We start from the raw sequence: 26,220 nt of genomic DNA on the forward strand, positions 1-26,220 counted from the left end.
TATATCGACATATGCATATAATTAAAGAACTGGCAACCTTTTATTGTATAGTGATAGCGCCACGGTTTGAATCATGAAATATTCGCAGTACACGGAACTCTTACCCTGAGTTTTGACAGTATGTGCGTGCTTAGCAGTGTGTGACGCAACAAAATAACCGGGATACATCCTTGATAAGAAAATGAGAGCATCGATGACATGACGACAAACAACCGGCGCCGCCTGCGGATGTATGTACACGTGCCTGTTTATTACGTCACCACCGGTGGAATCTTTCGCTGACTGATGGCTTTTGCGACCAGAGGTTTGCGCTGGAGAGTGCTGTTGTAGCGGTGGTTCGACCTGGGCAATACACATTTCTATATCATACCATAGCCCATAGCCGGTGGTCTATTCTACATGGTACGGCATTTAAGTAATTTTTATAACGTTGCTGCAGTATTAATGTTAATTATGCGAAACTGCGATACCTGAAATATGCTTGATCGGGAACCAAGGGCTGCTTCTAATCGAATGGACATCCAAGAAGCATTGCGATTGCCCAGGTTAGAGCCTTCAGCGGGCCATGTTGTGGTAATTTTCTTCGGAAATTGTTTCTGCATTTTGGCTGTTGCTGCAGGACTGACGTCCATAGCCAAGCTATCACCCGCTGGTTTGGCGGCAGGGCGAACGTCACCTGCGCGCTGCAGTATGGCCATGAGAGTAGCCACCAGCCAGTCCCGGGTTGGAGAATGGTGGCATAAGTTGCGGAAAACTCGGTGAAGCCAAGTCGTGTTTACTCTTCCGTCTTCAACAAAGAGCAGTAACAGCAAACACGTCAGTGATTCGTGATCTAAAATCTGTCTCGCCAAGGTCGCGTGGGTTTGCGCGACGCTAGCCTGCTGGCTTTGCTTTCCATTGTAGAAGCCACCACGTCGCCGCAAACCGCCTGAAAATTCATCAAAGCCGCCCCACGATGAGTTCCCTTCGGCAGCAGTATGCCTGATACGAGGATGACGAAATAAATCAGTGCCACGAGAGAAGATTCGTTCCTATGCAAACATGAACAATCATGGTGTTGTAGTGGAATAGCGGTAAATCATAGTAATGTCAATTTTTAATAGCAGCTGAAAATCACGATGAGTAGGAACTTTCTTGCTGTGGTCACATACTTAAGCAAGTAATTAAGTGAAAAAAAATCTTCTTTTTCGTTTAACAAAACTTTTTAAATTAAATAAATAATTTTTGCAATTCACTTTTTCGTTTATTGAACTGCCCACCTGCAATCTTTATGAACCAAACGAATAGCATTTCATGGTTAAAATCATTATGCTAAATGCATTGGTAAAAAGGTGATGTACCTGCAGCAGATTAATCTACGCTAACATCAACTAAGCAGGCATTCAATTAAGGTTAAAGATCCTTCAAGAGTAATTGAAAATAACTTCCTTTATTTTGCCTCCAAATTAATCACCATATTCTGCTTACTCGTGATCATAAGTAAAATACTATTCAACGTCGGACAACAAACTTCCGAGCATTTAAGAATCATATCTCTGTAACACGCCGTGTCACAAGACTATTGATGAATTTAACGAAAACTAGTTCTCAACTAAACGCTTAAAACGTTTCAAGAAATCTTATACTTACCTCACCCAGTACATGTAATATTTAGTTCAATTGGTATGACACAACTTTTACTACTATTTTTTAAATTTTTTGTCATTAACCTGCAGAATACGTCGCTGTCTCTCCTCAGCGTCCCCTCGTAAAGTCTGAGCTTCCGCGACAAGTTCCTCCGATAAAACAGCCACCAGGGATTCGTCCATGTCAGACAACACAGACTGGCGAAGTTCGGCCGGAAGAGTTTGTATGAATGTAGTTGCATCCAGCGTATCGTCTTCCACATTCGTCGCGGTATTGCGAGACTGAACACATACACGTAATAACAATCATGCAATACCACACAGCAAGCATTATGTTATCCAATCGTTTTTCTCGTAATAAAATTATTTGTAACAAATAAATTTTCTAGATGAATACATGTCGCCAACAGAATTATTGGCTAAAAATTCACGCTTAACGTTGAAAAACTTCTTACCCGTTCCCGTCTCTCTTGTTCTAAAACTTCCTCTTGAATGTTCGGAGGCAGAGCTGCGAGAAATTCAGGACTCACTCCACTGGCTTGCTGAGACCCACTGGAAGATGTGGATACCGGTGTACGATGTTGGGACCTGGAAAGTTGCTCCCTATAAAACATTATAGGCATGATTGGCTATGACTGTAAGCGTATTTCAAGTTTCGTTATAAATTTACACTTTAGTAAGTGAAAAATACCTAATCACTTCTTGTCTGATATCAGCTGGAAGTGCAGCAAGAAACGAGGGATCAACTCCTTCCATAACCTGACTTTCTCCGCGTTCCGATGCTGCTGCAGGTGCCGACACCTCAGCAGGTTCCGACCCGCCTATGTAAAGCAACGTAATTGGTTGAGCACGACGACAACTCCATAAACGGGTCGCATTGTTAACAAGCGCAATTGAAGCTGTACCAACAGCGACCTCGTAATTCCACCTACACCAACTAAGTTTCCTTTTACAAATAAAAAAGCAATCAACCATGCACATTAGGGTGGTCCTGAAAAATGTTTTTTAGAATTTGTTTTGACCACCTTACCTTTTTTTTACACTGTCTAAAATATATCACAGCGCAAAATTTTTCTAAGATTGAACAGTGTTTAGAGGTGCCACATAACCATTCAAGTTTTCAATGTAGCTTATTAACATTATAAACAATGTAATTTTTGAACTGTTTCACGTCGACATAAACAATGCAGTGTTACAACTTTTTGTGTTGATAAAACAGCAATTACTTGTCTCCGATTATCTAAACCCTTCTGTACTATGTTATATTGTCATCTATTCTATGAGCCGGCTTTAACAAAGTTTTTTTTAGCCCAGCGAGAACAGTGAATTTTTGTATCTGGAAAGTTTTTGTGGTGATCAGACACCACATTGTCTTTGTTCTTCATCCTTGGTCAGAAGATGCATGCACTCCTGAATTAGAGCCTCTCCTCTCTCAACTGTGTCGTTAAGCACTCGTAACTGTGCCGCTTTCTTTTTTCCTGCAATGTATCCATCATTTGACAGCAACTCTGACGGTGGCAATGACAAGAAATCTGTCGACAAATTGAGCCTTGAAGAACTGCAAAGATTTTACTGACACAAAGTCTTCTATCTCATTTGCTTCAATTTCTTCCATCTTCATGTTGGATTTCACGGTACGACTACTCTTTCCAGGCTTTACAAGATTCCTGACCATTCTTTGCTTCCTCTCCTCAGCAAAACAATCACCAAAGAATGCAAATGCCACAACTTCTTCACTCAGGTACCAAAGATGGTTGAGGAATTTTGTGCATGCAACCCTGGAGACATCGCTGTTGATGGAGGCATCAGCATTCAAATTCTTCAAAAAGGCCAGGATGTTGGCTGGTGCTGAAACTGATACTGGTGCATCAAACCAGGCTCTGAAATACGCCAGAATAATTTCTATAAGGCCTTTCTTTTGCTCTGCTGTCAGCTTCCTTATGCCCAGAAAAGCCAAATCTGGAGAGAATACAGGACCTTGCTCATCCATCGTGCTCTGTGGAAAGTTCCGAGTTTCCTGACAGCCAAAACACGCTGCTCAGACACTCCACCAAGGAAGAGGATGATCAATTCTATAAATTCGCGGTAATCTTCTCTTGGTTGTTGTGTGCGCAAGTACTTCTTTGCAGACATCAACAAAGAATCACGCACTGGTGCGACATAAACATGAAGGTTCACTTTCTGCAGGTTCATAGTTATCTTTCTTGAGATGTGGCTACTGTGCTTGAAACTGCTTGAAAATCTCGATATCTGGCCTAGACGATGGTCCCATTGAATTCTTGAATACTGCAACAATCACTAGTTTAAATATATGATGTCTTTCTGTGCATATTATGATCCTGGCTCTATTCCAGAATGGGATACACATAATGATTACTTCTTTGCAACTTTCTTTGATGGTAACCTTCTCAACCTTGCGGAGATAAAAAGAACATGCTAAGGACTTCCCTAGCAGAAGGAAGCTTTCCCCCAGACAGTTCCTTCGAGGTGGGACCGATCAAACAAATATATATATATTCTCTCTAGAACTGCAATGCTTTTGGGGTTTTGAGATATTCTCTGCAATAGTCAACACACCAACTAATTATAATGGTTTTTCCCGATTTGCAGCTTCGTGTGGCACCTCTAATTTATTAACCAACTTTTCAGCAATTTTGCTTGTTACCTTCTTTTAGTCAATGTAAAAAAATGGTAGCGTGGTAGAATTTTTTGGTAAAAATTTTTTTTCCCCTTACATTTCGGGACCACCCTATATTGCACATGAATAATAAAGCGCTTGGACATTAATACATGGAAAAAACAAATTTGAAAAATAGGTTGCGACAGACAAATATTTGCAATGCAACGTGCAAACTAACTTTCCACATTTGCTGCTCCTACTGCTTGCCCATTGGCTTCGCTCTCTTGGGCCTCGCTAGTTTCCATATTCACCGCTGAGTTGTTCAACACCGGCGGTGTGGTGTCCATGATGATAGGGGCGTTTTCGCCAGCAACTGAGATAAAAAGGAAAATATAAACCGCTTATCCAAACACAGACCACGTCCCTACCTTTCAGATAAAACGTACTAAATTTAGGAATGTTAATTAAAGCTCACAAACCAATTTGTTTGTATGGATGGAGATGGCCGAAAATCAAAAATATCAACCGAACAGAGAGTCCTACAAAATGGCGGCGGGTAAGGGAAAAACTTCAGTACATATTTGGCGATAGCAGCAGCTTATTAGGAGCAGTCATGCGTAAAATGCTGTTGCGTTTAGTAGTACAAGTTGAAAATAATAGGTTTTATTATTTAAATCAATGCAGGGTGTTAAAACAGAACAAACATTAACTACCACTTTCTTTATTTCATTTCAAGCCAATGTATTACGTCGAACTGGCAAATATATCAGGCCACGCCCTATCACAGCCATTTGCACATCCGAGAGACCGACTGGTCTTAAATACGTTGAAGAAATTGTGCGCCAACTGCGATGAAGTATTTTGCTGCAGGCGGGGACGTTAACGTGAGTGAAGGTTTTTTATTCGCGTTTAAAATCAAACTGTAACAAGCTACCGCTGAGGTTTAAGTAAAATAGCGTTGAAAAAAGTACGGTTGGTGAATAATGAGTCGTTTAGGTTCACTACTTGCTTTCAGGGCTTTTATCAGTATGCATCAAAGAATCAAAAAACAAAGATAAGAGATTAAATCAATGACCACATAATTATGAACCGTAAAATTTCTTAACATTACCTGCAATCTCTGAAGCACTCTCCGCTACAGCAGCTGCGCTGGAGATGTCAGCTATTAAATGAATAACAATTAAACATCATTCTAAAATTAAAGATTCAACAAAGGAGGACGTCAAAAACGGACAGGCGTAGTTTTGGCCAAAACATGGACCACATGTTTACCTTCTTGCGTGGTCGCTTCATTAGACGTTTGAGCGTCTTCGCCACCATACTGGGCACGTGCTTGTTGCAAGCCGAAGCTAAGACCTTCTAGCTGTCCACTTACGGCCAACAGAGAGGAACTCGCCTGCTGCAGTGCGTTTATAGCTGGTGCACGTTCAGTAGCTACATGTCACAATATTGTTTGTCAAAGTGTGAATTATATAGATGAATTTACTAAACAAAATAGATTTTGTTCGCTTCGCAGACGAAAAATCTGCTTTCAGTTGAGGTATTAAGTTTTACAGTTATCTCCAGCCGCGATTATAATCAGCAAACTGCAGAACCTACTACCTCCAGCCGTGGGCAGCATCAATGCGTTGCTTCAGTAGATAGCAGATATTTCTACTCCATTCCTGTGCAGCTGATAGCAAAGCACTCCGACAAGCTAGTAGGTTATACAGTTATCTCCCATATGATTCAAAAATTCAACTATAAAACCTACTACCTCAATCGGAGCTGACCTCAAGAGATGCGAAACTAGTACTCTGATTAACTGCTCGATTAAAAAATAACAGAACATTCGAGTCTTGAAGCTTGTGAAGAACACAATGCGGAGGCTAGTAGGTTACGTAGTTATCTCCCGTGTAAATATTACCACAACAACACAACCTACTACCTCAAACTTGTATATCATCACGGTGCCCTTGATATTGCTAGGTTTCGCATACAGCATGCCCGCTCACTTGTTCTACGCTACGGTATGCATGAGCGAGGGTAATCGTATCGCTCGTGCATGCACTCGTATGCGTTTTCTGCAGCAAAATACCCTTTTCACATGACTAAAACCTTCTGTTATATAAGGCGTGGCGTTATAGGTTATACCATTACGTCGTCGGGCATAAGCTCAAACGAGATGGTAGAAACTGCAGTTATCTTCTTTTGCTCACCTTAATTTTTGTAAGCTTTTAACTGCAGAAACCACTACCTCAATTCGAACGCAGCACTGTCAGATTAATTTTCTACTCCTTTTACAAAAAATAACTTGTAATATGCTAATATTATGTTACTTAGGCAAACATTATAAATTGTAATTTAGGTGAGAGCAATCTTAAGCCATTAAGGCAGCTGACTACACAGTATCTCCTTCGCTCGTGTATGTATAAACACAAGGCGCAAACTGCGTAACCGACTACCTCATAAAGGCAAAGATTATGCTTTGGGTAGCCGCAGACAGTGACGTTACGTATGGTAAAAAGAAACGCTTTGGTAGAAACAAGACACGTACTTGAGGTTACCGACGGTGAGTCAGGGCGAGTTGCAACAGGTGTATTAGAAGGTGTGGAAATGCCCGGCGTATCTGCTGCTACCTAGAACACAAAACAGCATTACTAGTGCATTTTATCAGCGGCAACGGCAGTGAGAACTTTGCAATGTTAAATTTGTCCAGCAATAACGTAAGGAGACACTACCTACCTGTTCAGTTGAGGTGACCGAGACAGAAACTTCGGCGTTGGAAGCCTGACTGCTCTCTTCTCTCTTGGCTTTCTCCATTTTCTCTTGTTCTTCCTTTTTCTTTTTCTCCTCTTCTTCTTTCTGTTTTTCCGCCTTTTCTCGTTCTCTCTTTTCCCTTCTCTCTTTTATGTCCTGGTCTCTGATCTTCAGGATGTGTTCCACAATGTCAGCTTTAATCACTTTATAACAGAAGATTTACTTCATGGAAGGTTGAGAACAAATATATAGATTCTTAAAGAGCGGCTTTAAGCCGGTTGAAACCTCACATATTTTTATACATTACAAACAAACATGGCGTTTGCGCACGTTGTCAACCACAATAATTTCGACTTACATTCACTTTCGTCATACAGGCTTTGCGCATCAAGCACACAGCTTTCCTCAACCCATCTTGCAAGAGAGGAAGGAACATAATCTGGGATCACCATTCCAGCAGTGTTGGCCATAATACCGCTTCGATATGGCAACATACTGTCCTGTAAAACAAATGAAATGACATCGAATGGCTAAGAAAATTGATGTGCTTCGATAAAATTTGAAATATTACCCTCTTATATTAATAATATTGAAATATTATATTTGAAATATTGAAGATATATAAAATTTAGTTTAAGCAGCCACAAAAAGCTCACCAAAAACAACCGATCAATGATGTCGTCTGTACCACCGCTTGTCCAGTCATCAGCATTAACCACAACCTGCGCCCTACCGCCACCTTCACTGTAAAGAGTGTTAGAAATCTGGAGGACGTCTTGAGCAACAGCAGGTCCAAGTAATCTAGCAGTAAACACAATGAAAAGATGAAAAAAATATTAAGATAAGGACGCAAAAAATAGTGATATATTCTACCTCTGAAGAACCATGGGTGCGGTTCGTGGTTGGCTATTCCAATGCACATGGATTGTTTGGTTTGGAGGTTCGCTTTGGTTTCCAGTGCGTTGGGTATTAGTACTGGACCCAATACCACCTCTGAAAGTGCGAATACCCCAGCTATCAGCGCTAGGACGTGCACCAGTTACTGCATTCGAGCCATGACCACCATGAAGATGGGACTGTCCAAATCCTTGTCCACGAGTTGATGTAACAGCTGCAGTACTTTCGGTGACCTGAGCATGGTTTGCGTGGCGGACCAAAAGAGGGTGACATGTGGCCACAGCGCTTGGAGGTGGAGGAACAATGCGACCTATATACGTGCAAATTGTAGCAAGGCAATAAGGTTTTATATTTGTAAGTGGTCTAAATAGTCTAAAAAATATTGCAGTGATTTACTGTCGTCAATATTGGGACGGTTGTCTTCACCACGCACAACTGCAGGAAGCCCAAGTCTACGATTTCCATTATTCAGCGGAATAAGTTGCTGTTGCATGCGGTTGCCAGGCATACCTATGAAAATTTGTTTAGTTGTTTACACAAACTTAAAAATTTTTATTTTTCAGAGTTTACATGGCATTAACTTAAATAAAACACAGTGCAATAGATAAATACAATGATTGATAAGACAAGTCACCTCCCAAAATGTCCTCCAAATGAATGAACAAATCAGTGTCCTGCTGATCTACTTGCATAAGATCATAGACGAAGGTGTCATAGTTGAGATCATTACCATAACCTGGAAAGTTTCAGCATGTATTAAATGACAGCACATTGGTATAAGGTCAATCAATTATCGCTGACACGAACCATCAATATCATCATCATCAATCTCCTCTTGATTATCCATTTCTGACCCCTCTCCATCTAACTCATCTTCATCCTACAATTGACATGAATGAATTTTAGTATCAGAATAACTGTTTACTTTCATACATGCATGTTTATAGCTATATGAAATGGTTGCAGGAAAATCAACGCATTTTACATCTTGTTGATCGTCTTCATCGTCATGATCATCATCTTGATCACTGTCATCACTGCTATCATCGCCATTGATGGTATCATCGGCAATATCTTCCTCATCGTCTTGACTTACATCATCTGAATACAATTGATGGTTCATAAACTTAACAACTTAACAAATTCTTCTTTACAAACTCATTGATTGAGCTTAAATAAAAGTCGCAAACCTTCGTCTCTGTCGTCATCATGATCATCGTCTTGTGGAATCGAGTTGATTCTGGTTCCAAGAACTACTACATCAACCTCATCTTCACTTGGACTCTCAAGTTCCCCCATTGGTTCCATGAAAACATCCCGACCAGCTGGATCGGACTGACAAAAACTATCTTCTTGTGTCAACAAAGGTTGTTCTTCAGCTGTAAACAGACAAATAGGAATATTGACTGACTAAATTTTAAACCTATCTCTACACCACAAATATCCTCCTATGCAATTACTAATAATGCAAATGACTTACGTGCATCTAAATACGGTAAATCTGAATCCTGGCTGACATTGTCACCTGTAAGTATTTAGTTCTGTGAATTGAGTATTTCAGAAAATTTCAATATCTTAAGCATACTCAATGATTGAGGGTAAAACTTAATCTATAAATCTGAGGACAGTATGAACAAGGGATGGGAAACTCTTGTTATGGAAGACCATTGCAGTATATTTTGGATGAAAACAAACATCGATTTATGTCACGTGAAATGACTGAAATAGTTTCTCTTTGGTAAGGCATGTGATTAATTATCAGTATCACATCATGGTGTTCTTTTGCGGTGCTGTGTCACTAAGTCGACCAAAGAAGTCATGTCATGGCAATTAAGTCAAGCTTGATGTTTCAATGACAGAAAAAGGGCCGTGCCCTGAACGTTCCCCAACAGGCCAACACTGTCTTAGACAAACATTATTGGAAGCATTACTCAGTTAGTACTCGTTTCTCTCATATTTACCATCTTCATTAGTATCAAATGTCTCTTCTCCTAATCTACCACTGGCTGTGTCTTCCATTCCAGCAATATTTGGCCAGTCCTAGATGGAAAATCATGATAGTTAAAAGACTGTGCATAATACAAACGGGTATTTTAGTACAAATAAATAAAAATATACATAACGAGCAAATTCTAAATAAGTGATTATGCCACAGCTATAAGAAAAAAAAATTAAAATTATTATGTAGTCATTGCATATTAAAATACTGATACCTATGCCCTGTGGAGAGGGGTCAAAGATCAATTATATTCAGTTAAACAAAGCCTGTATTTTAACCAGTATTTATTGTGATGGTTGACACCACAAAGCGCACCTCTTCATTAGCATTCCCTCTGGCTATATCAGCGATTGATTGTGGTTGGGAAATGCTTTCAGCCACAGATGAAGTGCTCTGATCTGCAACTGATTTCTTTTCTTCATTTGGTGCTTGCTTAGCATTTGTTGATAAGCCAGTCCACCGTGTTAAAATCTGTACCAAGCAACGTCAAGACATGAATAAGATATAGGTGTTGAACCACATTTACATAAATATTTGATTCCTTCTTCATTCTACGAAAGAAACCATTTAACATACAAAAACTCTATTGGCTTACTTCCAGTGGCTTCAATGCTGCATTAACGGTTTCTGCCATTTCACTTGAGCCAAGATCAATAAAGTGTGCAATTTTAGCAAGATCAGCAGCTAGTCCCCGGCGTATCATCAGCTTAGGTATGTTTCCAGAAGACTGGTCACTCGATGAGTCTTGGGACTGTCTTTTTAATGACATACGACTAAGGGACGTTGATTTTGATGCACTTTCAATGATGGTACTGTGAAAATTGGGTAAAAACATTCTCCGTATGAATGGACTTACTGACAATCAGTAATGCAAATTTCTCATCAGCACAATAAAACAATTTCCATTTTTTGTAAGATTCAGTGTGATACAGTATAATAGTATTCATATTAGACCTAACACAGAAATATTGCACACTGACTGTATCATATCAAGCAAAGAACGAAGCTTGATGTGTTTGTCCACAGATTCAGGAATATGAACAGCGCGAGATAAAGAAGACTTCAGTTCAGACACCAGAGCCATGTGAGTATCAGATATCACGTTGTTCATAGGGTGAGGAGCAGCAAGGCATGCAAGCAAAAGGCGGGCCAAAGCAGGACAATCTTTGTCACAGGTTGTTTTATCTTCCAATTCCTGAATAAACATCATTAAGAAATTACACTCTTCAAAGTTCACTTCAATAAAGGTTACACAAACAAGGTTTTCAATTCATTTATACCTAATAATATATTTTTGATTTGAATTTATTTTAATTTAAGAAAAAATTTGCCATGTTACATCAACAGAAGAAGTAGATTCAGCAGTGTTGGCAATGGGTGCACTTGCAGCCTGCAATGTGTTAGCACTTTTCACAGTACCATTGACATCTTTCTTGGGTTTGCGTCGTGGAATTAACAAATGGTCCAAAATAAACGAGAGAGCACTGCAGTCCTTCAAGCAAAAGTTTTATCTTGAAAAACATGCTCAAGCCATACATTTCATGAAATAATCTAGAGAATGTTAAATCGCAAAAATCTGACTATGGTAAATACCTGTTCTACAAGTGGTGTCATGCCAGCTTTGTACTGATGATTTGCAACAAGACATGCATATGAAGGATATGAACTGACAAGTTCGGCAAGAAGTCTTAATATGGATGATTTGGTAACCAATGAATCCTCACCTAATGTAAACATAAAGACGTTGTCTGCACCACACCATTAACAAGATTGCCTAAATTCTCTGTCTACCACTGGAAATAACCTACCATGCGATGTGGTGGCTTTTTGGTCTACTTTGGCGTTGGGTTTTGTACCACCTTCTAAAATGGGCAATACCTAAATTAAATTAGAGTTAGATATTGATATTTCTTAAATATCATGTGCCATTAATCGTGTATTCTGGTGGTGCAATTGCATTAGATCAACTATATTACCAGATCTTGTTATTAAACAAAGAAATTTAATCAAGCAAATAACCTCTGCGCCTTCATGTTGCTCCTTATCCGACTTGAAATCTAAAAGCGATAAAAATCGTAAGTAAGCATCATACCGGATGACAGAAAGCATAGACTACTAGTTGTCAAAAAAACTCAAAATTATTTGTACCTGTTTTTGTGACTTTTACAGCAACCAGTGCATCTAACAACAGTCTTATTGTTTTAATAACAACAGAAGGTAGATCTGCAGCTGGCTGAACTTGTTCTGCCCTTGTCGATGCCTTTATCAGTTGAACACCGGTAGGACCAACCAATGTTTCCTCTTCTTGTTCGATATCTGGTGCAACTATTCAACACGCGCCATGGTTTAACTTTATAAGCTTCAAGGTTGCTGAAACTGATATTTTAACTTAACATCAAACTTACGACGACATGGTAATGGCGGCAGAACCACCCGCATATTATCGCAGCACGCTTCTTTAAACAATCTTTGATGCTTGCAGGCAGCAGGAGCAAGGGCTCTTAATATATAATGCATTTCACGGCTTCCAAAAGTGCCGGTGTTTACCCCACAACTTGTATTTCCTGCACCACTCGAAGAAATACGACGAACTGTCTGCAAAAATAGGTTTTTATTCTTAAACTGTGCAAGATGGAATTTTATTAGGGAAAATTTTACAACAGTTAAAAGTTATTTACATAAATTGGGAAAACCTAACTAAATTAGTTTGGTTAAGTCCAACTTTACCAAGTTCATATTATTATTTACATTTTATCACTTTTTTACTGTAGGTAACCTGAAATTTTTATTACAGCAAGTTGGGTTTATGGCATGTAATGGTTATTAACATACTTCTACAATGTACATGCAATAAGAAAACCTACCCTAAAAAGATCACATACTGTAAAGTGTAAGTAGTTATCTTTCACTAACCTTTTCCATTGTGATCTTTAAGGTTTCATCATCTTCCAAAATGTGTCGAAGCAGAAGCGTTGCCAAAGAAGCAAAGCCAATAAAACCATGATGATGTTGAAGTCGAAGCAATGCTGCTGCTCCACCAAGCTCAGCAAACAACATAGCTCTTTTGTGACCATCCTCAGTTCCAGTTCTTGTCAGTCTAGACATCAATAACATTTAGTGCACTCAAAGCAAAATTGTTGGTGATATGAGGTTTTTCAAATAAATGCAGCTCAGGGCCGTTAACCCAAACTATGGTCATGGAATCATCCTATCTTTAAAACTAGCACAAAAACTCGATTTCAACCTGCTGTGAAATTATATTTCAATTTCTGATAGGGACCAAACACAGAAATATTTTACTTAGTGGAAAACAGTAACTAAAATATGCAACTAGACACCATTTTTACTGTATATCATCCATAATATGGACCTTCAATACAAACGTAACAAATTTTACAATAATAGTTGATAGTGTGATGCCAAACAAACTGACATATAAGATAGTATATGCAATAACAGCAGAGGTAATTCACTGATCTGCCAAAGGATATATTTTACTTGGATGTTAAATACATATATATTTTGCCTTAAAGCATTATCAGTATCTTATGCAAGTTTACTATTTGATTACTATAAAGTTTCTTTTTATACCGAAACTTGGTACAATAACCAAATACTTTTACGGAAATGCAATTCAGTGTCCAGATAGTTTATGTAGTTGCAGATGCTTGTTTAGATCAAGAAACAGGATTAGAATAACATAAACTAGTTACCATGTGAAAATGCCACTGCTTAAGCCACAGGGTCAAGTGCTTTAAAGCAACCGGGGGTGCAACGCAACAGCGAAAGTGATGCACAAATGTTTACCACCGATTTTTTGTTGTGTTGCTTCCCGCTGGAATATGAATAATGCTTAGTAGACGCCGATAAGCGGGCAATATCTTGGGAAGTAAGAGTTTGTAAGATTAAAATATGACATCGACCTACAGGCCAACTATAGTGAATGATTGAAAGTTTATTAGCAATAAGCTATTTGAGCATACATAGAAAATGCAATTAAGTAGGTGATCGAGGGTGTTAGTTTTCATAGCTTAAAATGTATTCGTGCATATGTGCTAGTTTGAATGAATGTTTTTGTGAGGTTGGCTCAGGCCCACTTTGCTCAGTTCTAGGCTCTAAACCTTACTTTGGATATCCCATATGTCAGGGGTCGGGAACCTATGGTTCGCGAGCCAGATGTGGCTCTTTTGATGATGACATCTGGCTCGCAGATAAATCTAAGCTGGCATTTCTCAGCACGATTGTTACGAATAAAACTTTTTCTGTATTTTTCCATAACGCATTAACAGTAAGAAACCCGTTAGTAAAAATTACATTCAGACATTTACCGACGTTGTCTAAATTTGTTGGTTTTGCTTAAAAATGTACATGTTAGTTGCATTAAGTGTTGAAAAATATTATATGGCTCTAACGGAAATATAATCAAAAATATGTAGCTTTCGAGGTTCCCTTAGCCAAAATGGTTCCCGACCCCTGCCATATGTTGTGGGCAAATTTAGGCCCCTTACCCACCATCCATTTTTACATGCATACCTTAAAGTTTGGTTTCTACTACCACAGCATGATGGAAATTAAAGTATTTATAACATGGCATGCCACTCTTCTCTCCAATTGTGTAATCGGACTAATCGCCTTTCCCACAGTGAAAATTGAAGAAATCGAACATTACAACCCTAACACTTGTACTTGTAAACAAAACGAAGCCATAGTGATGTTATAAAAACGAATCTGACTTAATATACGCGAACTTTCACTGCTGATAGCTTATTAAGAGGCTAAAGTAATGCCAATTGTAGTTTAGGCAGAGTCGAAGTTACCTGGAAGTACAAAGTCGCAATTGGCAACTGCTTGTAATAAATATCAGTTATGAAATCATTTTTGCTGCTGCTTTACGATTGCTCTAATACAAAAATTTCTTTTTAATATGCAGAGTTGACATTTTCAATATAAGTTTGAAAAACAGGTAAAAGACAAACACTGTGATGTGATTATTAAGCTATTTCAATGGCCGGGGTGCAGAAATCAAAGCATCACTATAGAAAAGTGAAAGAGGAAAAAGGTTGAAGAGTTATGCTTTAAAGCAGGGCTTCCCAAACTTTTTTGCTCGCGACCCCTTTCAAACTTCTGAAGTTTTCCACGACCCTTCACGTTTAAATTGATTAAATTAGCAGTGCGAAACATACATTAGTCATTAGTGAAATTTATTGAGATGCAAAGAGTAAAGACTGAATTCAAGCAACCAGTACTCAAAGTCTACTTACTACTTTACACATATATAGGCTACTGGAAACAAAAAAGCACACACATTTATTCAGTGTGATTGATGCGACTGCTTTCTGCTACAAAGCAAGTCCAGCCGTGGCTCAATATCTGTTAATGCTGGTCTCAAGGCGGTTTCAATGTTGATTAGGCTGGAACGATATTTTGTACTTCGTGTAAAATTGGTATACGCTCTGCGACCCCTGAAGTTCGTTACGCGACCCCTTGCGGGGTCGCGACCCCCAGTTTGGGAAGCCCTGCTTTAAAGGATATCATATGAATTTCACGATAAGTCTCATTTTGTTTAAATCAAATCCTTTTATTTTGTTCGCTGTTTCTGTTATGGTTGGTTGCTTTGCTTTCGCCTGGTTTCTTGTACTGAATACCTAACAAACCGTGGTACGCTTTAAAACAACATTGAGGTGTATAAGCAAGAGAATATAAGCAAAGTTGATTGATGAATAGCAGAAAATCAAGTATAGCCTAAGCTGACAAAGTTATCATTGTTTTTCAAAAGAGCCTAAATTGTCACAGTGCCCAAATAAAGAGATTTTTGTTTTCAAACACAAAAATTAAGTACCAAAATTTAAAAGATAGAACAACTATCTTTTTTTCTTTATAAGTTTATATTTCCAGTGTTAAAGGGTTAAATGTAATATTTACTACCCAAACACTGAAAACTCAATCCCGAAAAAAATTGTAATTGTTCTAAAGTACTGTAAAACCAACGGAAAAAAATTTGCCTGACATGGGAATCCCCAGAATTTCAGCAATTTGGCATACTATTAGTTGCTATCATAAGCACCACTTGAAAATGTAACTTTGGAATTAATTAATTAATCCAAAGTTTGGATTAAAGTTGTGTCTGTATTTTAAATGTACAAAAAATGGGAAAGAGTACTTCATAATTTATAGATTAATTAAAATTATTATTGAAGGAATTAATTATTCAGAAATGTTTTCAAGAAATTTTCCAATTGAAAAATATTTTCAAAGATTTCTCTACAAAATTTTCTCCGTAAATTGCAGAATTTTCTTTCACATACTCATCAGTAACGTAATATGCAGCATACAATGAAATAACAAATAGAGACTTTATAGATATTTATTTATACGGTCTTTATAGAACAAATAGATATTTTACAAAATAATACCATTTATAACATACAACTGAAGGGTATAAGACAAACTAGATGATCCTCAGATATTAAAATTTAATGAAGTGTTTTTGACTAATGTTTGCCTTTGTGTGAACTGGTTTGTTTGTTGAAATATGTTATTAATAAGTATTGTTAACCTATGGCCTCCATGACAATTGTCAGCTTCATTTAACCGAGAGGTTCTTGAAATGAGGACCAGGTTCGAGTTTCATGAGACCAAAAAGTAATTTAAAAAAGGCCTTCGTGTTAAAGGATGACCTCTAGCTTAAGAACACCTTAATAAAAGAAAACCTTGAGCCTGTTTTTCTCAGCAACAAAACTTGAAAGCGTTTTCTGCAACCACCTTCTTGCTTGCCTTCAAAAATGTATTTGCAGAGGAAAAGAGAAATTTTGTACTAGGATTTGCAAAAATCAAGTACATATATTTAGGAATCTATGATTAAAAAGAGTTCAAGAACCTCTGATTTAACCCCTTACGATGATTATTTTTCATGATATCATCAGTTGTAGGTATAACTTAACAATAAGCAATTATGACAATGTAGGTGATTCTCTATGGGTGCGCAATTTCACTCATTTTGAAATAAGTAACATATGATTGTCTTTATGATATAAAAAATTCTTCTGTTGGGTCCATATCAAGTTTAAAAAGCTAATATACAAAAAATCATCCATGTCAAGTTATAATTACTGAAACAGATATGCCACTTGTTTACCCTACAAGCAACAACGAAATTATGCTGCTGTCCTAAAGCTATTTCTGCAAGTAATTTTCAAATCTACCTTAATAATAATCTCATGCATGAATGAAGGGTATCAGCATCCACAGGCAAACATATGAATGCAGTGCAACCGCGCACTAATGCATCGGATTTAGCTGAATCAAGCTGTGTGTATTCAGTCACGAGTTGGTGTGGCGATGCTCGCTCTGATTTCCCACTTGATGTGAAGTCAGTTTCCATTGTTTCTTCTAATGTCAAAAAATTGAAAGTTGATTCATGATTCATTGAAATAATACAATTTTTTATTAATTCAAAGAATTTAATATATACCACTTGGTGCTTTGGATAGTGTCTTTTCCTGTTCAGCTTTACCCTTGTCTTTCTGGTACGTTGCCATAACTGGTCTTCTATTACCAGACTCTTCATTGAACTGAATAAGCTGGTTAAAGTTGATGGTGTAGCGTCGCCTCCCAGCAGTGAATCTGTTTATTTTATAAATAATAAGAGACAGTCTGCATGAACCTGAATGCTTAAAAAACACGGATACATTGCCATTACCTCACACTTGGCATGCCGGCTACATAAGCATCATCAATGCTCTTATGGTTAGAGGAACTGTAGCTACACCATCTTCCCGATCTATCGTCAAACCATTTCCATTCTCTTTTGTGGCCAGAGTATCTTTTCTTCAGTTCATTGCGGCATCGTAATGCATGTCGAGTTCGTTCGTACAAGTCAGTCAGCAATACTAAAGGAGAAATCCACCTTTGCACAAAATAAACAAATTAATACAATCATGAAATAAATTTGAAAAATATGAAGCCAAATCGGCCAAACTATTACATGAAGGTATGTCATGTTTAGTAAGTCAGGTAAGTATCAAAATTAGGTGACAGACTTACTTTGGGGTGGTAGAGTCTTTTACTTTGTTTTGATTTTTTTGTAACCATGATCCAACAGCATGAAGAAGATCAACAACAGTTGCAACCAGACGCGTTTCACTCACAATTCGTGTACACGATTCCTTCATTTCCTGCTCCAAGAAAGAGAAAGCTTGTTTTCTGTGTTGGCTGAATTAGTTTCCTTTAAACCAATATGCAAATCATCGAGTGAGATATTCTTCTTCCTTACCTCAAATAGCAGAGAAAACAGCAGAGCCTGAGTAGCAAGACCATTCGTGGGTTCCTTATCACTTGTCCAGCATCCTGCTGCATCCGAGTTATACAATGTGGTGAGCTCCTTACATCGCTCTCTGATCTGCATTTAAAAAAATAATAATATGTAGAACTAGACATTAGAAATGTTAAATGTAAATTTTTCAATAATATAGCCAGTAACCAACAACATTGATACCTGCAGGACGAGCTTTTGAAGAACATCATCAGACCATTCTTTTCCGGCACGTTTCATTAGCACAACGATTACGTCACAAACGCTGCAAAAAATCAGCTGTACTTTGTATCGTAAAATCATGGTGCACAAAGTGCACTTAAACAAGTGCGACTAAAACTATATTACACAATACATACCGATATACAGTATCCGGCATTTGGATAACCAACTGGAGACTACCTTCAAAAATACTTGCGGCAAATGCATCAATGTCACCAGATGACATTGGCTCTTCATCATCCTACATATTAACAATGAACACCATATAACAGCTAATCCATCTCCCCCGAGTGGTAACAGGAAACTTGCTACATGAAATTTTTATACCTGACTTAGGAGCTTTAGTTCTTCCATGTCAGCTCTCTGCAATGCTTCGGCCTCCAAACGCTTCTCAATTTCCTGAAAGAGCAGTATTTATGACTGAACTACTGTATATATTAATAAACGTATTTGTGTGACATAAGTTAAAAAGCAAAAATTTACTTCTCGTGAAGGTTTTGGTGTAGTTGGCATGTCGGTTTCAGCTGTTGCATCACTTGACTCCCTTGTTTGTATCTCACTTGCTGATCCGGTTTCATCATCTGCCGTTTCCTACCAAGGTACATCATTATCACTTGATAGATCACCAGACTTTTTGTAGAAAATTTTGGTTTATAGTAGCTGAAGCGCTTAGACGCTATAATAACATCATATATAATGTGCTTAGACAGGTTTAATCTGATTTATCTGGTAATTAAAATCAATCATATACTAATCTTATTGTGCTCTGTTCTTATTAGTTTTAATATTATGGAGCCGGAGAGTGCGAATACAAGACAACAACACATGACAGCTGAACTAAAATAAATAAGTAGCCAAACATCTTTTCCATGTCACCTCATTGGTAACTTCTGCATCTTCATGACTCTGTTGCTCTTGTGCTGTAGTTGAATTGTTTTCCAGTGACATGGTGATGGCTCGTATAAGCTGGTTTTCTTCAGATGTGCGAGTAAGCAACCAGTCAGTTGCAGCTTCCACTGTGTTGGTAACATTTAAAGCTTCAACGCAGCATTCGCGAGGAAAACCCATGTCCATAAGCTGATTGGAGAAAATGATAAATGTAAATGCTTAAAACATTTTTTAACAAAAAATAGTATAATGAAACAAATGCTTTACAACATCTATAAGTAAATGCGATCTTCATATCACTATATTTTGTGCAGTAAACACTTCAACTGTGTTGAAGTTATTTTATTATTGTTCAACATGTTAATTTAACTAGTGTCAGCACAACAGCTAATACAGACAAGAAGTTGGTTAACCTGTTGAACAACAGCTGGATCATGTTGTCGAGTACTTCTCGCAGGTGGAGCTTCAGATGGCCGACTCGTTGCAGTGGTTGGTCGACTTGACCTCGCAGCTGTTGAACTGCTGGAGTTTTCATAGCAAAATTTTAGGTAAACTTAAACAGCAAGCAAGCATTCTGCTAAATTGTTCAGGAAATATTTTTCAGAGTAATTTATCTCTTGGTTGCCTTCAGTAAACAAATTTTATGTGGTTCCTCTACGCCACGTTATTTCATTTCAATGAAAAGTAAAGATTTAATTGAGATTAGCAAAACTCGATTACGTTTCCAAGTACCAGGAAATGGAATGCAAATGGTTCTAGACAGATTCTTGATATTAAGTTAATTATATATATTCGAATTTAATATTTCTCATAATTACCCAGGAAGATTCATGAGAGCTTCAAAGTAGTAATCGGCCAGAGCAGATGGATCTGTGAATGTGAAATAAAAAAACTACATAACTGCTGATTTTCTTTCTTAGCAAATGATAGGCTAGGTATTGCCTAACTCACCTTGTGGTGCAGGTTCAGTTTTTGGTTTCTTTTCTGTTCCTTTTTTTTCTTCTTTTAGCTTATCCCGAACTATTTGTTCACCTCTGATAAGGTGACAAAGAATCAAAATAACAGAGTCGCATATTCGACTAGACAAATTTGGGAGTCGCCCACTGGACCAGAGATGTTGCAGCGCTTCTAAAGCTGTCTGTAATCAAAATATTCTTTAAGAGCTAATAATAAACACAATCCCAAGTAAATAATGTCTGAACATTATTTTGTTAGCAAGAGCTTATAGTATAAAAATATCAACCTATCACCTTCTGTGTCTTAATTAAAAACTTGACTGCACTGAAAGGAGCATTGATAGCTGGTGGTATATCAGGACTGGCGGAGGGCTGTCTGTTCTGAATGGTGTGAGGTGAATTTAGAATATTACGTGGGTTAACCAAGCGCTCCAGTAACATTAGCCAGGCTTCCAAAAAGTCATCGACAGTTCCTGAAAATAGAAATGTCAAAAACATTTTTAAATTAGAAGTCATACAAATGCATCACGCTATTACAATTATCTTGTGTGCCCAAAAATACGTCATGTGCGGAGTAATATACAATATTATTGTTGCTGTCACTTACACGATGCAGACAAATGACATTGTGAAGTTCTATGAACAAACAACATGCTAAAAGCTAACATAGAGCCGCTGGTGCTTGTAGTGCTAACCACCATTAACAACTGGGGAATTCCACATATTCTGAAATCTTTCAACATGTCCACGGTTCCCACAAACATTTTGCACACACATGGGTAACACATAAGAGTTGTATGAAGTTCTTATTCCGAAAAAAGTACTGCACAAAACGTACCTGGCAAATCATTCGGGGAAGATTCAGAAGCATCTTTTCCGCTGTCAAATTCCGATGTCAGTGCCCACTTGAAGCACCTTTCAAAAAAAGTTTAGTGTTTAGTCATAACATCTACTAATAATACTTCACTCCTTTTTATAATACTATTTTAACCTTGAAATTTATGAAAAGTTGTACACCAAAAAACATTCTCAAAATGCAATTTAATTATTGAAATATATTGAACTAAATAAACAGTGTGAAAATATGTATTAAAATAATTAAACAAATGCCATATCTAAAAACCAAATCTTAGTAAATTTGTTTTTCCATGATCCCATCCACATAAAAAAAAACTTTGCTATATTTTGTACATACAAAATAATTTTTTAGCCAAACGTCGCTGTAGGCGATAAAAACTTCAATTTTAACCGCAACATTGACCACCACGAAAAATGTAAGTGTATGGTACGTCGCAAAACGTACATTTACAGTGCACGCTTTAAAAATGCAAGAACTTGAAAGCAATACATGTCTTTCTTTTCTGGCTACCGAATTCTAATGAGAAAAACTGTTAGCAAGCTTTACATTATACGTCACAAAGCCCCAATATGCCATGGAAGCCTCTGGTGGCTTGAATTTCTATAACAATTCAGTGGGATGCTTTTAAAATTACATATTACAATGAACAAGATAAAAAATATGAATCAGTTACTGTGTTTGACAAGGGTTTTCAATTTAAAGGCAAGGCAACTAGTAGCACAAAAGTGCCAACTTGGCCTAAAACAAGCAATATACTAGCCACGGGTTAAGTAAATATCCAATGAAGTAGTCCAGTGTAGCTATTTGTTCTATGATGGCCTGGATCAGGAAATACTATGTGGAAGGGAAGTAGTTATCATGCACAATTAGTTGGCTCAAAACTAATGCTTAAGAATAGCACAACTTCATGGCAGTCGAGTCGACCAGTTGCTTTGCATGAAGTTATAAATAAATATACTTCAAGCATCCTAAAACATGCTGTATGTTTGTCCAAAGTAAATTGTCAAACACAAGTTAAAAATTAGCATAATTTTTCGCTGGATGACAAACCTTGGACCCACTCAAACAAAAATATGCACAAAAACAATAAGCAGCAAACAATCACTTAAAGAAACCTTCTAAATCTGCATGCAAATTCCAAGCAGAAAATAAAATGCTACTAAGCACGTTGAAGAGCAATAATAGTATCCATAGATATAAGAAAAGTCTTACTGAAATAGTGCATCATGTGCTCCAGTCCCCAGGAAATATTGAAGCATAAGGTGGTAAGGCATTTTTTTCTCGTCGAACAGCATAGGAATTGTGAAACCAACCGTGCATATCAAAAATGTGATTCTAAACAAAAACCATATATGATTTTTTATTGTATATTACATATTACATATCACATTACATATCATATCGATCTTGACATTGTTTTGTTCACAGAAAGCATTAAAATTATGACTTGTATATAAATATAATTATAAGTTCAAATACGTACAAAAAATGAAAGTTTTTAGATCACTTGGATGTGGTGTTATGTGTAAGACAGGTAGCTGGTATAAGATAAAGGCGTGTATTGCATAACTAAAACACTTTGCTTGAAGCAGGTGCAATTTTGCCATCAAATTACTATGATGTTTAAAACCAGAAATGCTACCACAAATCCTTGCTTTTTCTAAATGTCACACTGACTAAACCAACAAGGTTTGCGTAGGATATATGTAAAAGAGTACTCTAATCTTACACTGAAGTTTTATATTGTTTGAGATGATTTTATTTCACTACAAACTGGAAAAATATAAATACTAATTTAAAATTGTGCGGGCATAGATACAAATTACTTTTAAGGTAATACCAATAAGCAACTTTTACTCTACAAAAGTTTTATTTCTTGCAATTTGTAGAATCCATAAGCTAATGTATATATATTTTGAAATCTAGAGTAATATGCATGTATTGGAGTAGTATAGAAAGTAAATCGTTACTTCTTTTCATACAAGGTTTTTAGCCAATTTCTTACCTTTCTTAGACACAATGAAGAAAAACAAAAATTACATGATCTATGTGCCATATTTGATTTTTTTCTGATTTGCTAACAGCAAATCACTTTAAGCCAACTTCGAAGAAGGTCAATAATTTCTCATATATATACCAAAGCCACAATTTTCAACATTCACAACCCTATATTCAGTAACTTTTACAAACAAATATTTCACGGCTTGACAATGTATCAACAACATTAAAGGTTTAATTTAAAGCTACCTTACACAAACAAAAATGTGTGAACGCCGTAAAGTTTAATGAAATATCAGTATATAATCACATTTTAACTGCTGAAATGGCTAACTAAACTACTTATTTTTCCTTTAAAAACTTAAGCTCTACATAGAAATTATATACATCTTTTGCTGGTAACGCCCTCGCCAAATTCCTAGATATGCTCCCTAAACAGCACAACTTGTTTGCTGTGTATTTTGGCGGGACAATTTTAAGTCTTACATCATCACGTACTAGTATGTAGCCATCTGGTGTGCCTCGCCAATTCACCAACCCTGTGTGAGCAGAAAAAGGCACTTGTACAAGGCTAATCTTCTGTGGATCTAACTTACCACATATTTAGTCATTTCCCACCTAGTTAAATTGCCTTGAAAAGGGGATCAGCACCAGCATGAGCATGTTACACAGTATTATTAAACTAAATTTATCCTTGTTCTTGGTTATCAGATGTTGCCAGAGAAAGGGATCAACCCCTGAAATAAAATGGTTTGTATGGCGAGACAGGGAAGACGTGACTTAGAGCAGGCTAGACACCGGCCGGTAAATTGAACAGAGAGAGAAGATTAAGTTAAAGAGAAGTGATAAAGAGCAGGCTTAAAAGAAAAAAGAGCAATCACGTGTCTCACAAAAGGTAAAGGAAATGTGAAGCAGGTTGGCAAAAGAAACTTTAAACTATATACATACACCTTTAACCAAATTTGAAACACATACAAAAACACCATTACTTCATAAAGACCTTTACCACAAGGGTGGTGAAGGTAAGAAGAATGGATGACCAACACATGATCGAAAACCATCTATTAAGAATTACAGTTCTATGAATAGACACTTTAGAATTCTTGCTCAAAAGGGTAAGGCTAGTTTGGAACATTTGTCATAATATCATTAACTATTCATACTTTTAACCACTTTAACTAAGAACAGCATTACCAATTGACACCGTGTCCCCAGTAAAGTCAACACAGTTTATTAAAAATTTCTCAAAAGTGAAGCAGAAGCAATTTACTTTGGAATTCATTCATTTACATCAGCCAGTTAGCTATATAGAGTTTCAAATATTAACAATACATACCTTGCATAAATAAAAAGAAATATAAACACCAAGAAAACAAAAACTAATTTGTGTTTCATGGAGGTTTCAAAGCTCACTGATTCAATCAAAGATAAAGAAGAGAACAAGCAAGAGGAGAGATAAGAAGCCAAAAATCAGTTTGTGTGCACACTTTTAGCCTCAAGGTTAATTATGTGTGTCAGTAAGAATAGTTTGCTTAAGCAAAGACAGTGGAAAATGTCTTTTCCAATATTTTATATGGCATGGTAGTAAGATTCTTTGCCATAGATAGAATATGTCTGAGCTTAAGTAAAGGCACTCTAGTAACTTCAGCATTCTTTATATTATTTTATCCAAACCATATAGTAAAATAAACGATGACCATTAACAAAAAAGTTAAGGTTTTCAGCATTTCATATAAAAAGTATGACATACTATAGGAGATAAAGAACACTAACTGCAGTCGGGGTAAAATACAGTAAAAAATATAATACATAATTTACTAATTGTTTTGCTAACAAGACATTATGCTAAACATTACATATCGAATGTCTGCAACTTTATCTGAAATGACAACGGTTTCTTTCTCAAACGCTAAAAATTTGAATCATTAGTACTTGCGACTAGTATACATCAAAACAACATAAGACATACAGTCATCTCCCGGTTAAGTACGCAACTTTATCCTGAGTAGTTTGTGCGAACTTATGTGGTTGGTGCGTACTTAGCAGTTATGCAGCCACCTAGTGAAGGTATGCGTGCAGCCATGCACCCTGCATGCGTGGCCAACGCGTGTGTGAATGCGTGTACCCAATACACAAGTTTTGCATTTATTACGTTATTGACGATGCGTTGCCCATGTTCATTCATTTGCAAAAAGTTTTCTGTTGTGTGGTTTTGTATGCCATTCTTTTCTGCTAGTGTACAGTACAGCACAAGTAATTTGTTGGGTACAATTTTCTCGTTCGCATGATGTCAGGTAAAGGTAAGCGTTTAAGTGAATCCCAAAGATTGGAAGTCATCGCCAGGTTGTGTGTGCCGTCCGCTCCGAGTAAAAGAAGTTTCGCAAGAGAGTATGGCGTGAGTGAAGCTGCTATCTGAAAGATTTTGAAAAACCGGGAAGTTATTTGAAAGCGTTCTGCTTTGATGTCTGAGGAGACAAAGACAAAAACGTTTCGAGCATCCGTTGGTCGGTTTTCTGAGCTTGGAGATATTCTATATCTTTGGATTTATAGCATGCGCCGTGCAAGTCTTCCCGTTCCCCCCTCACTGGTCATTGCAAAAGCAAAACAAATCGCTCAACAATTATTGATATCAGAAGATGATGTTCAAGTGTCGTGGCAGTGGCTTAGCCGATTCAGAGCACGTCGAGGATTGCAGAAAGTTTTTCATGTTGATGACGAGAATAAAGAAGAGTATTCACAGGAGATTCTGGGTGACGTGAATGAGGTGTTGGAAACGATGCAGACTGAAAATGATGACACTGACGATAAGGCTGGCCCAAGCAACGATTTTGCACCTGTCGAAAACAGCATCGTTTTTCATGGCTTTGAACAACTTTACAACAAAGTGCTTGAAGTTGAGGATCAGTTGCTGTGTCCTGCCTAACAAGATCAAGCAGGAGGTGCTTACGATAATCTCAAAAGCACTTTTGAATGCTTTCAGCGAAAACTGAGACAGGTGACGTTGGAAGCCAAGCAAAAAAGAATGCAAAATATGCATCAGATGACTTTGCACGACATGTTTAAGCAGTGAACTATTGTTAAGTTGACGTTTAACTTTTCCTGACAT

The 26,220-nt window shown here is 37.4% G+C and overlaps 1 protein-coding gene across 4 annotated transcripts in view; it reads right to left on the bottom strand.

Annotated features, from left to right (window-relative positions):
* Positions 1-26,220, bottom strand: part of LOC143445429 (E3 ubiquitin-protein ligase HUWE1-like) — a 62,216-nt gene that overhangs the window by 6,003 nt on the left and 29,993 nt on the right. For 3 of the 4 annotated variants that reach the window (XM_076944530.1, XM_076944528.1, XM_076944531.1), the window contains 46 exons: positions 22,329-22,451; positions 21,096-21,172; positions 20,552-20,730; positions 20,253-20,439; positions 20,120-20,171; positions 19,715-19,823; positions 19,290-19,490; positions 18,897-19,004; positions 18,741-18,812; positions 18,551-18,654; positions 18,375-18,456; positions 18,153-18,278; positions 17,924-18,054; positions 17,580-17,786; positions 17,352-17,503; positions 17,083-17,269; positions 12,794-12,977; positions 12,286-12,475; positions 12,029-12,205; positions 11,900-11,937; positions 11,689-11,758; positions 11,474-11,604; positions 11,220-11,372; positions 10,861-11,075; positions 10,476-10,692; positions 10,196-10,351; positions 9,843-9,921; positions 9,362-9,406; positions 9,072-9,260; positions 8,867-8,982; positions 8,689-8,761; positions 8,516-8,617; positions 8,278-8,391; positions 7,858-8,191; positions 7,641-7,785; positions 7,343-7,484; positions 6,966-7,187; positions 6,782-6,859; positions 5,518-5,679; positions 5,357-5,407; positions 4,484-4,618; positions 2,317-2,446; positions 2,081-2,228; positions 1,710-1,907; positions 471-1,031; positions 105-342 (listed from right to left, as the gene is read on the bottom strand). In XM_076944530.1, the coding sequence (XP_076800645.1) occupies positions 105-342; positions 471-1,031; positions 1,710-1,907; positions 2,081-2,228; positions 2,317-2,446; positions 4,484-4,618; positions 5,357-5,407; positions 5,518-5,679; positions 6,782-6,859; positions 6,966-7,187; positions 7,343-7,484; positions 7,641-7,785; positions 7,858-8,191; positions 8,278-8,391; positions 8,516-8,617; positions 8,689-8,761; positions 8,867-8,982; positions 9,072-9,260; positions 9,362-9,406; positions 9,843-9,921; positions 10,196-10,351; positions 10,476-10,692; positions 10,861-11,075; positions 11,220-11,372; positions 11,474-11,604; positions 11,689-11,758; positions 11,900-11,937; positions 12,029-12,205; positions 12,286-12,475; positions 12,794-12,977; positions 17,083-17,269; positions 17,352-17,503; positions 17,580-17,786; positions 17,924-18,054; positions 18,153-18,278; positions 18,375-18,456; positions 18,551-18,654; positions 18,741-18,812; positions 18,897-19,004; positions 19,290-19,490; positions 19,715-19,823; positions 20,120-20,171; positions 20,253-20,439; positions 20,552-20,730; positions 21,096-21,172; positions 22,329-22,451 (6,890 nt within the window). The remainder of the gene's footprint in view (positions 1-104; positions 343-470; positions 1,032-1,709; positions 1,908-2,080; positions 2,229-2,316; positions 2,447-4,483; positions 4,619-5,356; positions 5,408-5,517; positions 5,680-6,781; positions 6,860-6,965; positions 7,188-7,342; positions 7,485-7,640; positions 7,786-7,857; positions 8,192-8,277; positions 8,392-8,515; positions 8,618-8,688; positions 8,762-8,866; positions 8,983-9,071; positions 9,261-9,361; positions 9,407-9,842; positions 9,922-10,195; positions 10,352-10,475; positions 10,693-10,860; positions 11,076-11,219; positions 11,373-11,473; positions 11,605-11,688; positions 11,759-11,899; positions 11,938-12,028; positions 12,206-12,285; positions 12,476-12,793; positions 12,978-17,082; positions 17,270-17,351; positions 17,504-17,579; positions 17,787-17,923; positions 18,055-18,152; positions 18,279-18,374; positions 18,457-18,550; positions 18,655-18,740; positions 18,813-18,896; positions 19,005-19,289; positions 19,491-19,714; positions 19,824-20,119; positions 20,172-20,252; positions 20,440-20,551; positions 20,731-21,095; positions 21,173-22,328; positions 22,452-26,220) is intronic. The other variant, XM_076944529.1, reaches the window with a different exon arrangement.

This window comes from Clavelina lepadiformis, chromosome 2, assembly GCF_947623445.1.
Source record: "Clavelina lepadiformis chromosome 2, kaClaLepa1.1, whole genome shotgun sequence".
NCBI lineage: Eukaryota > Metazoa > Chordata > Ascidiacea > Aplousobranchia > Clavelinidae > Clavelina > Clavelina lepadiformis.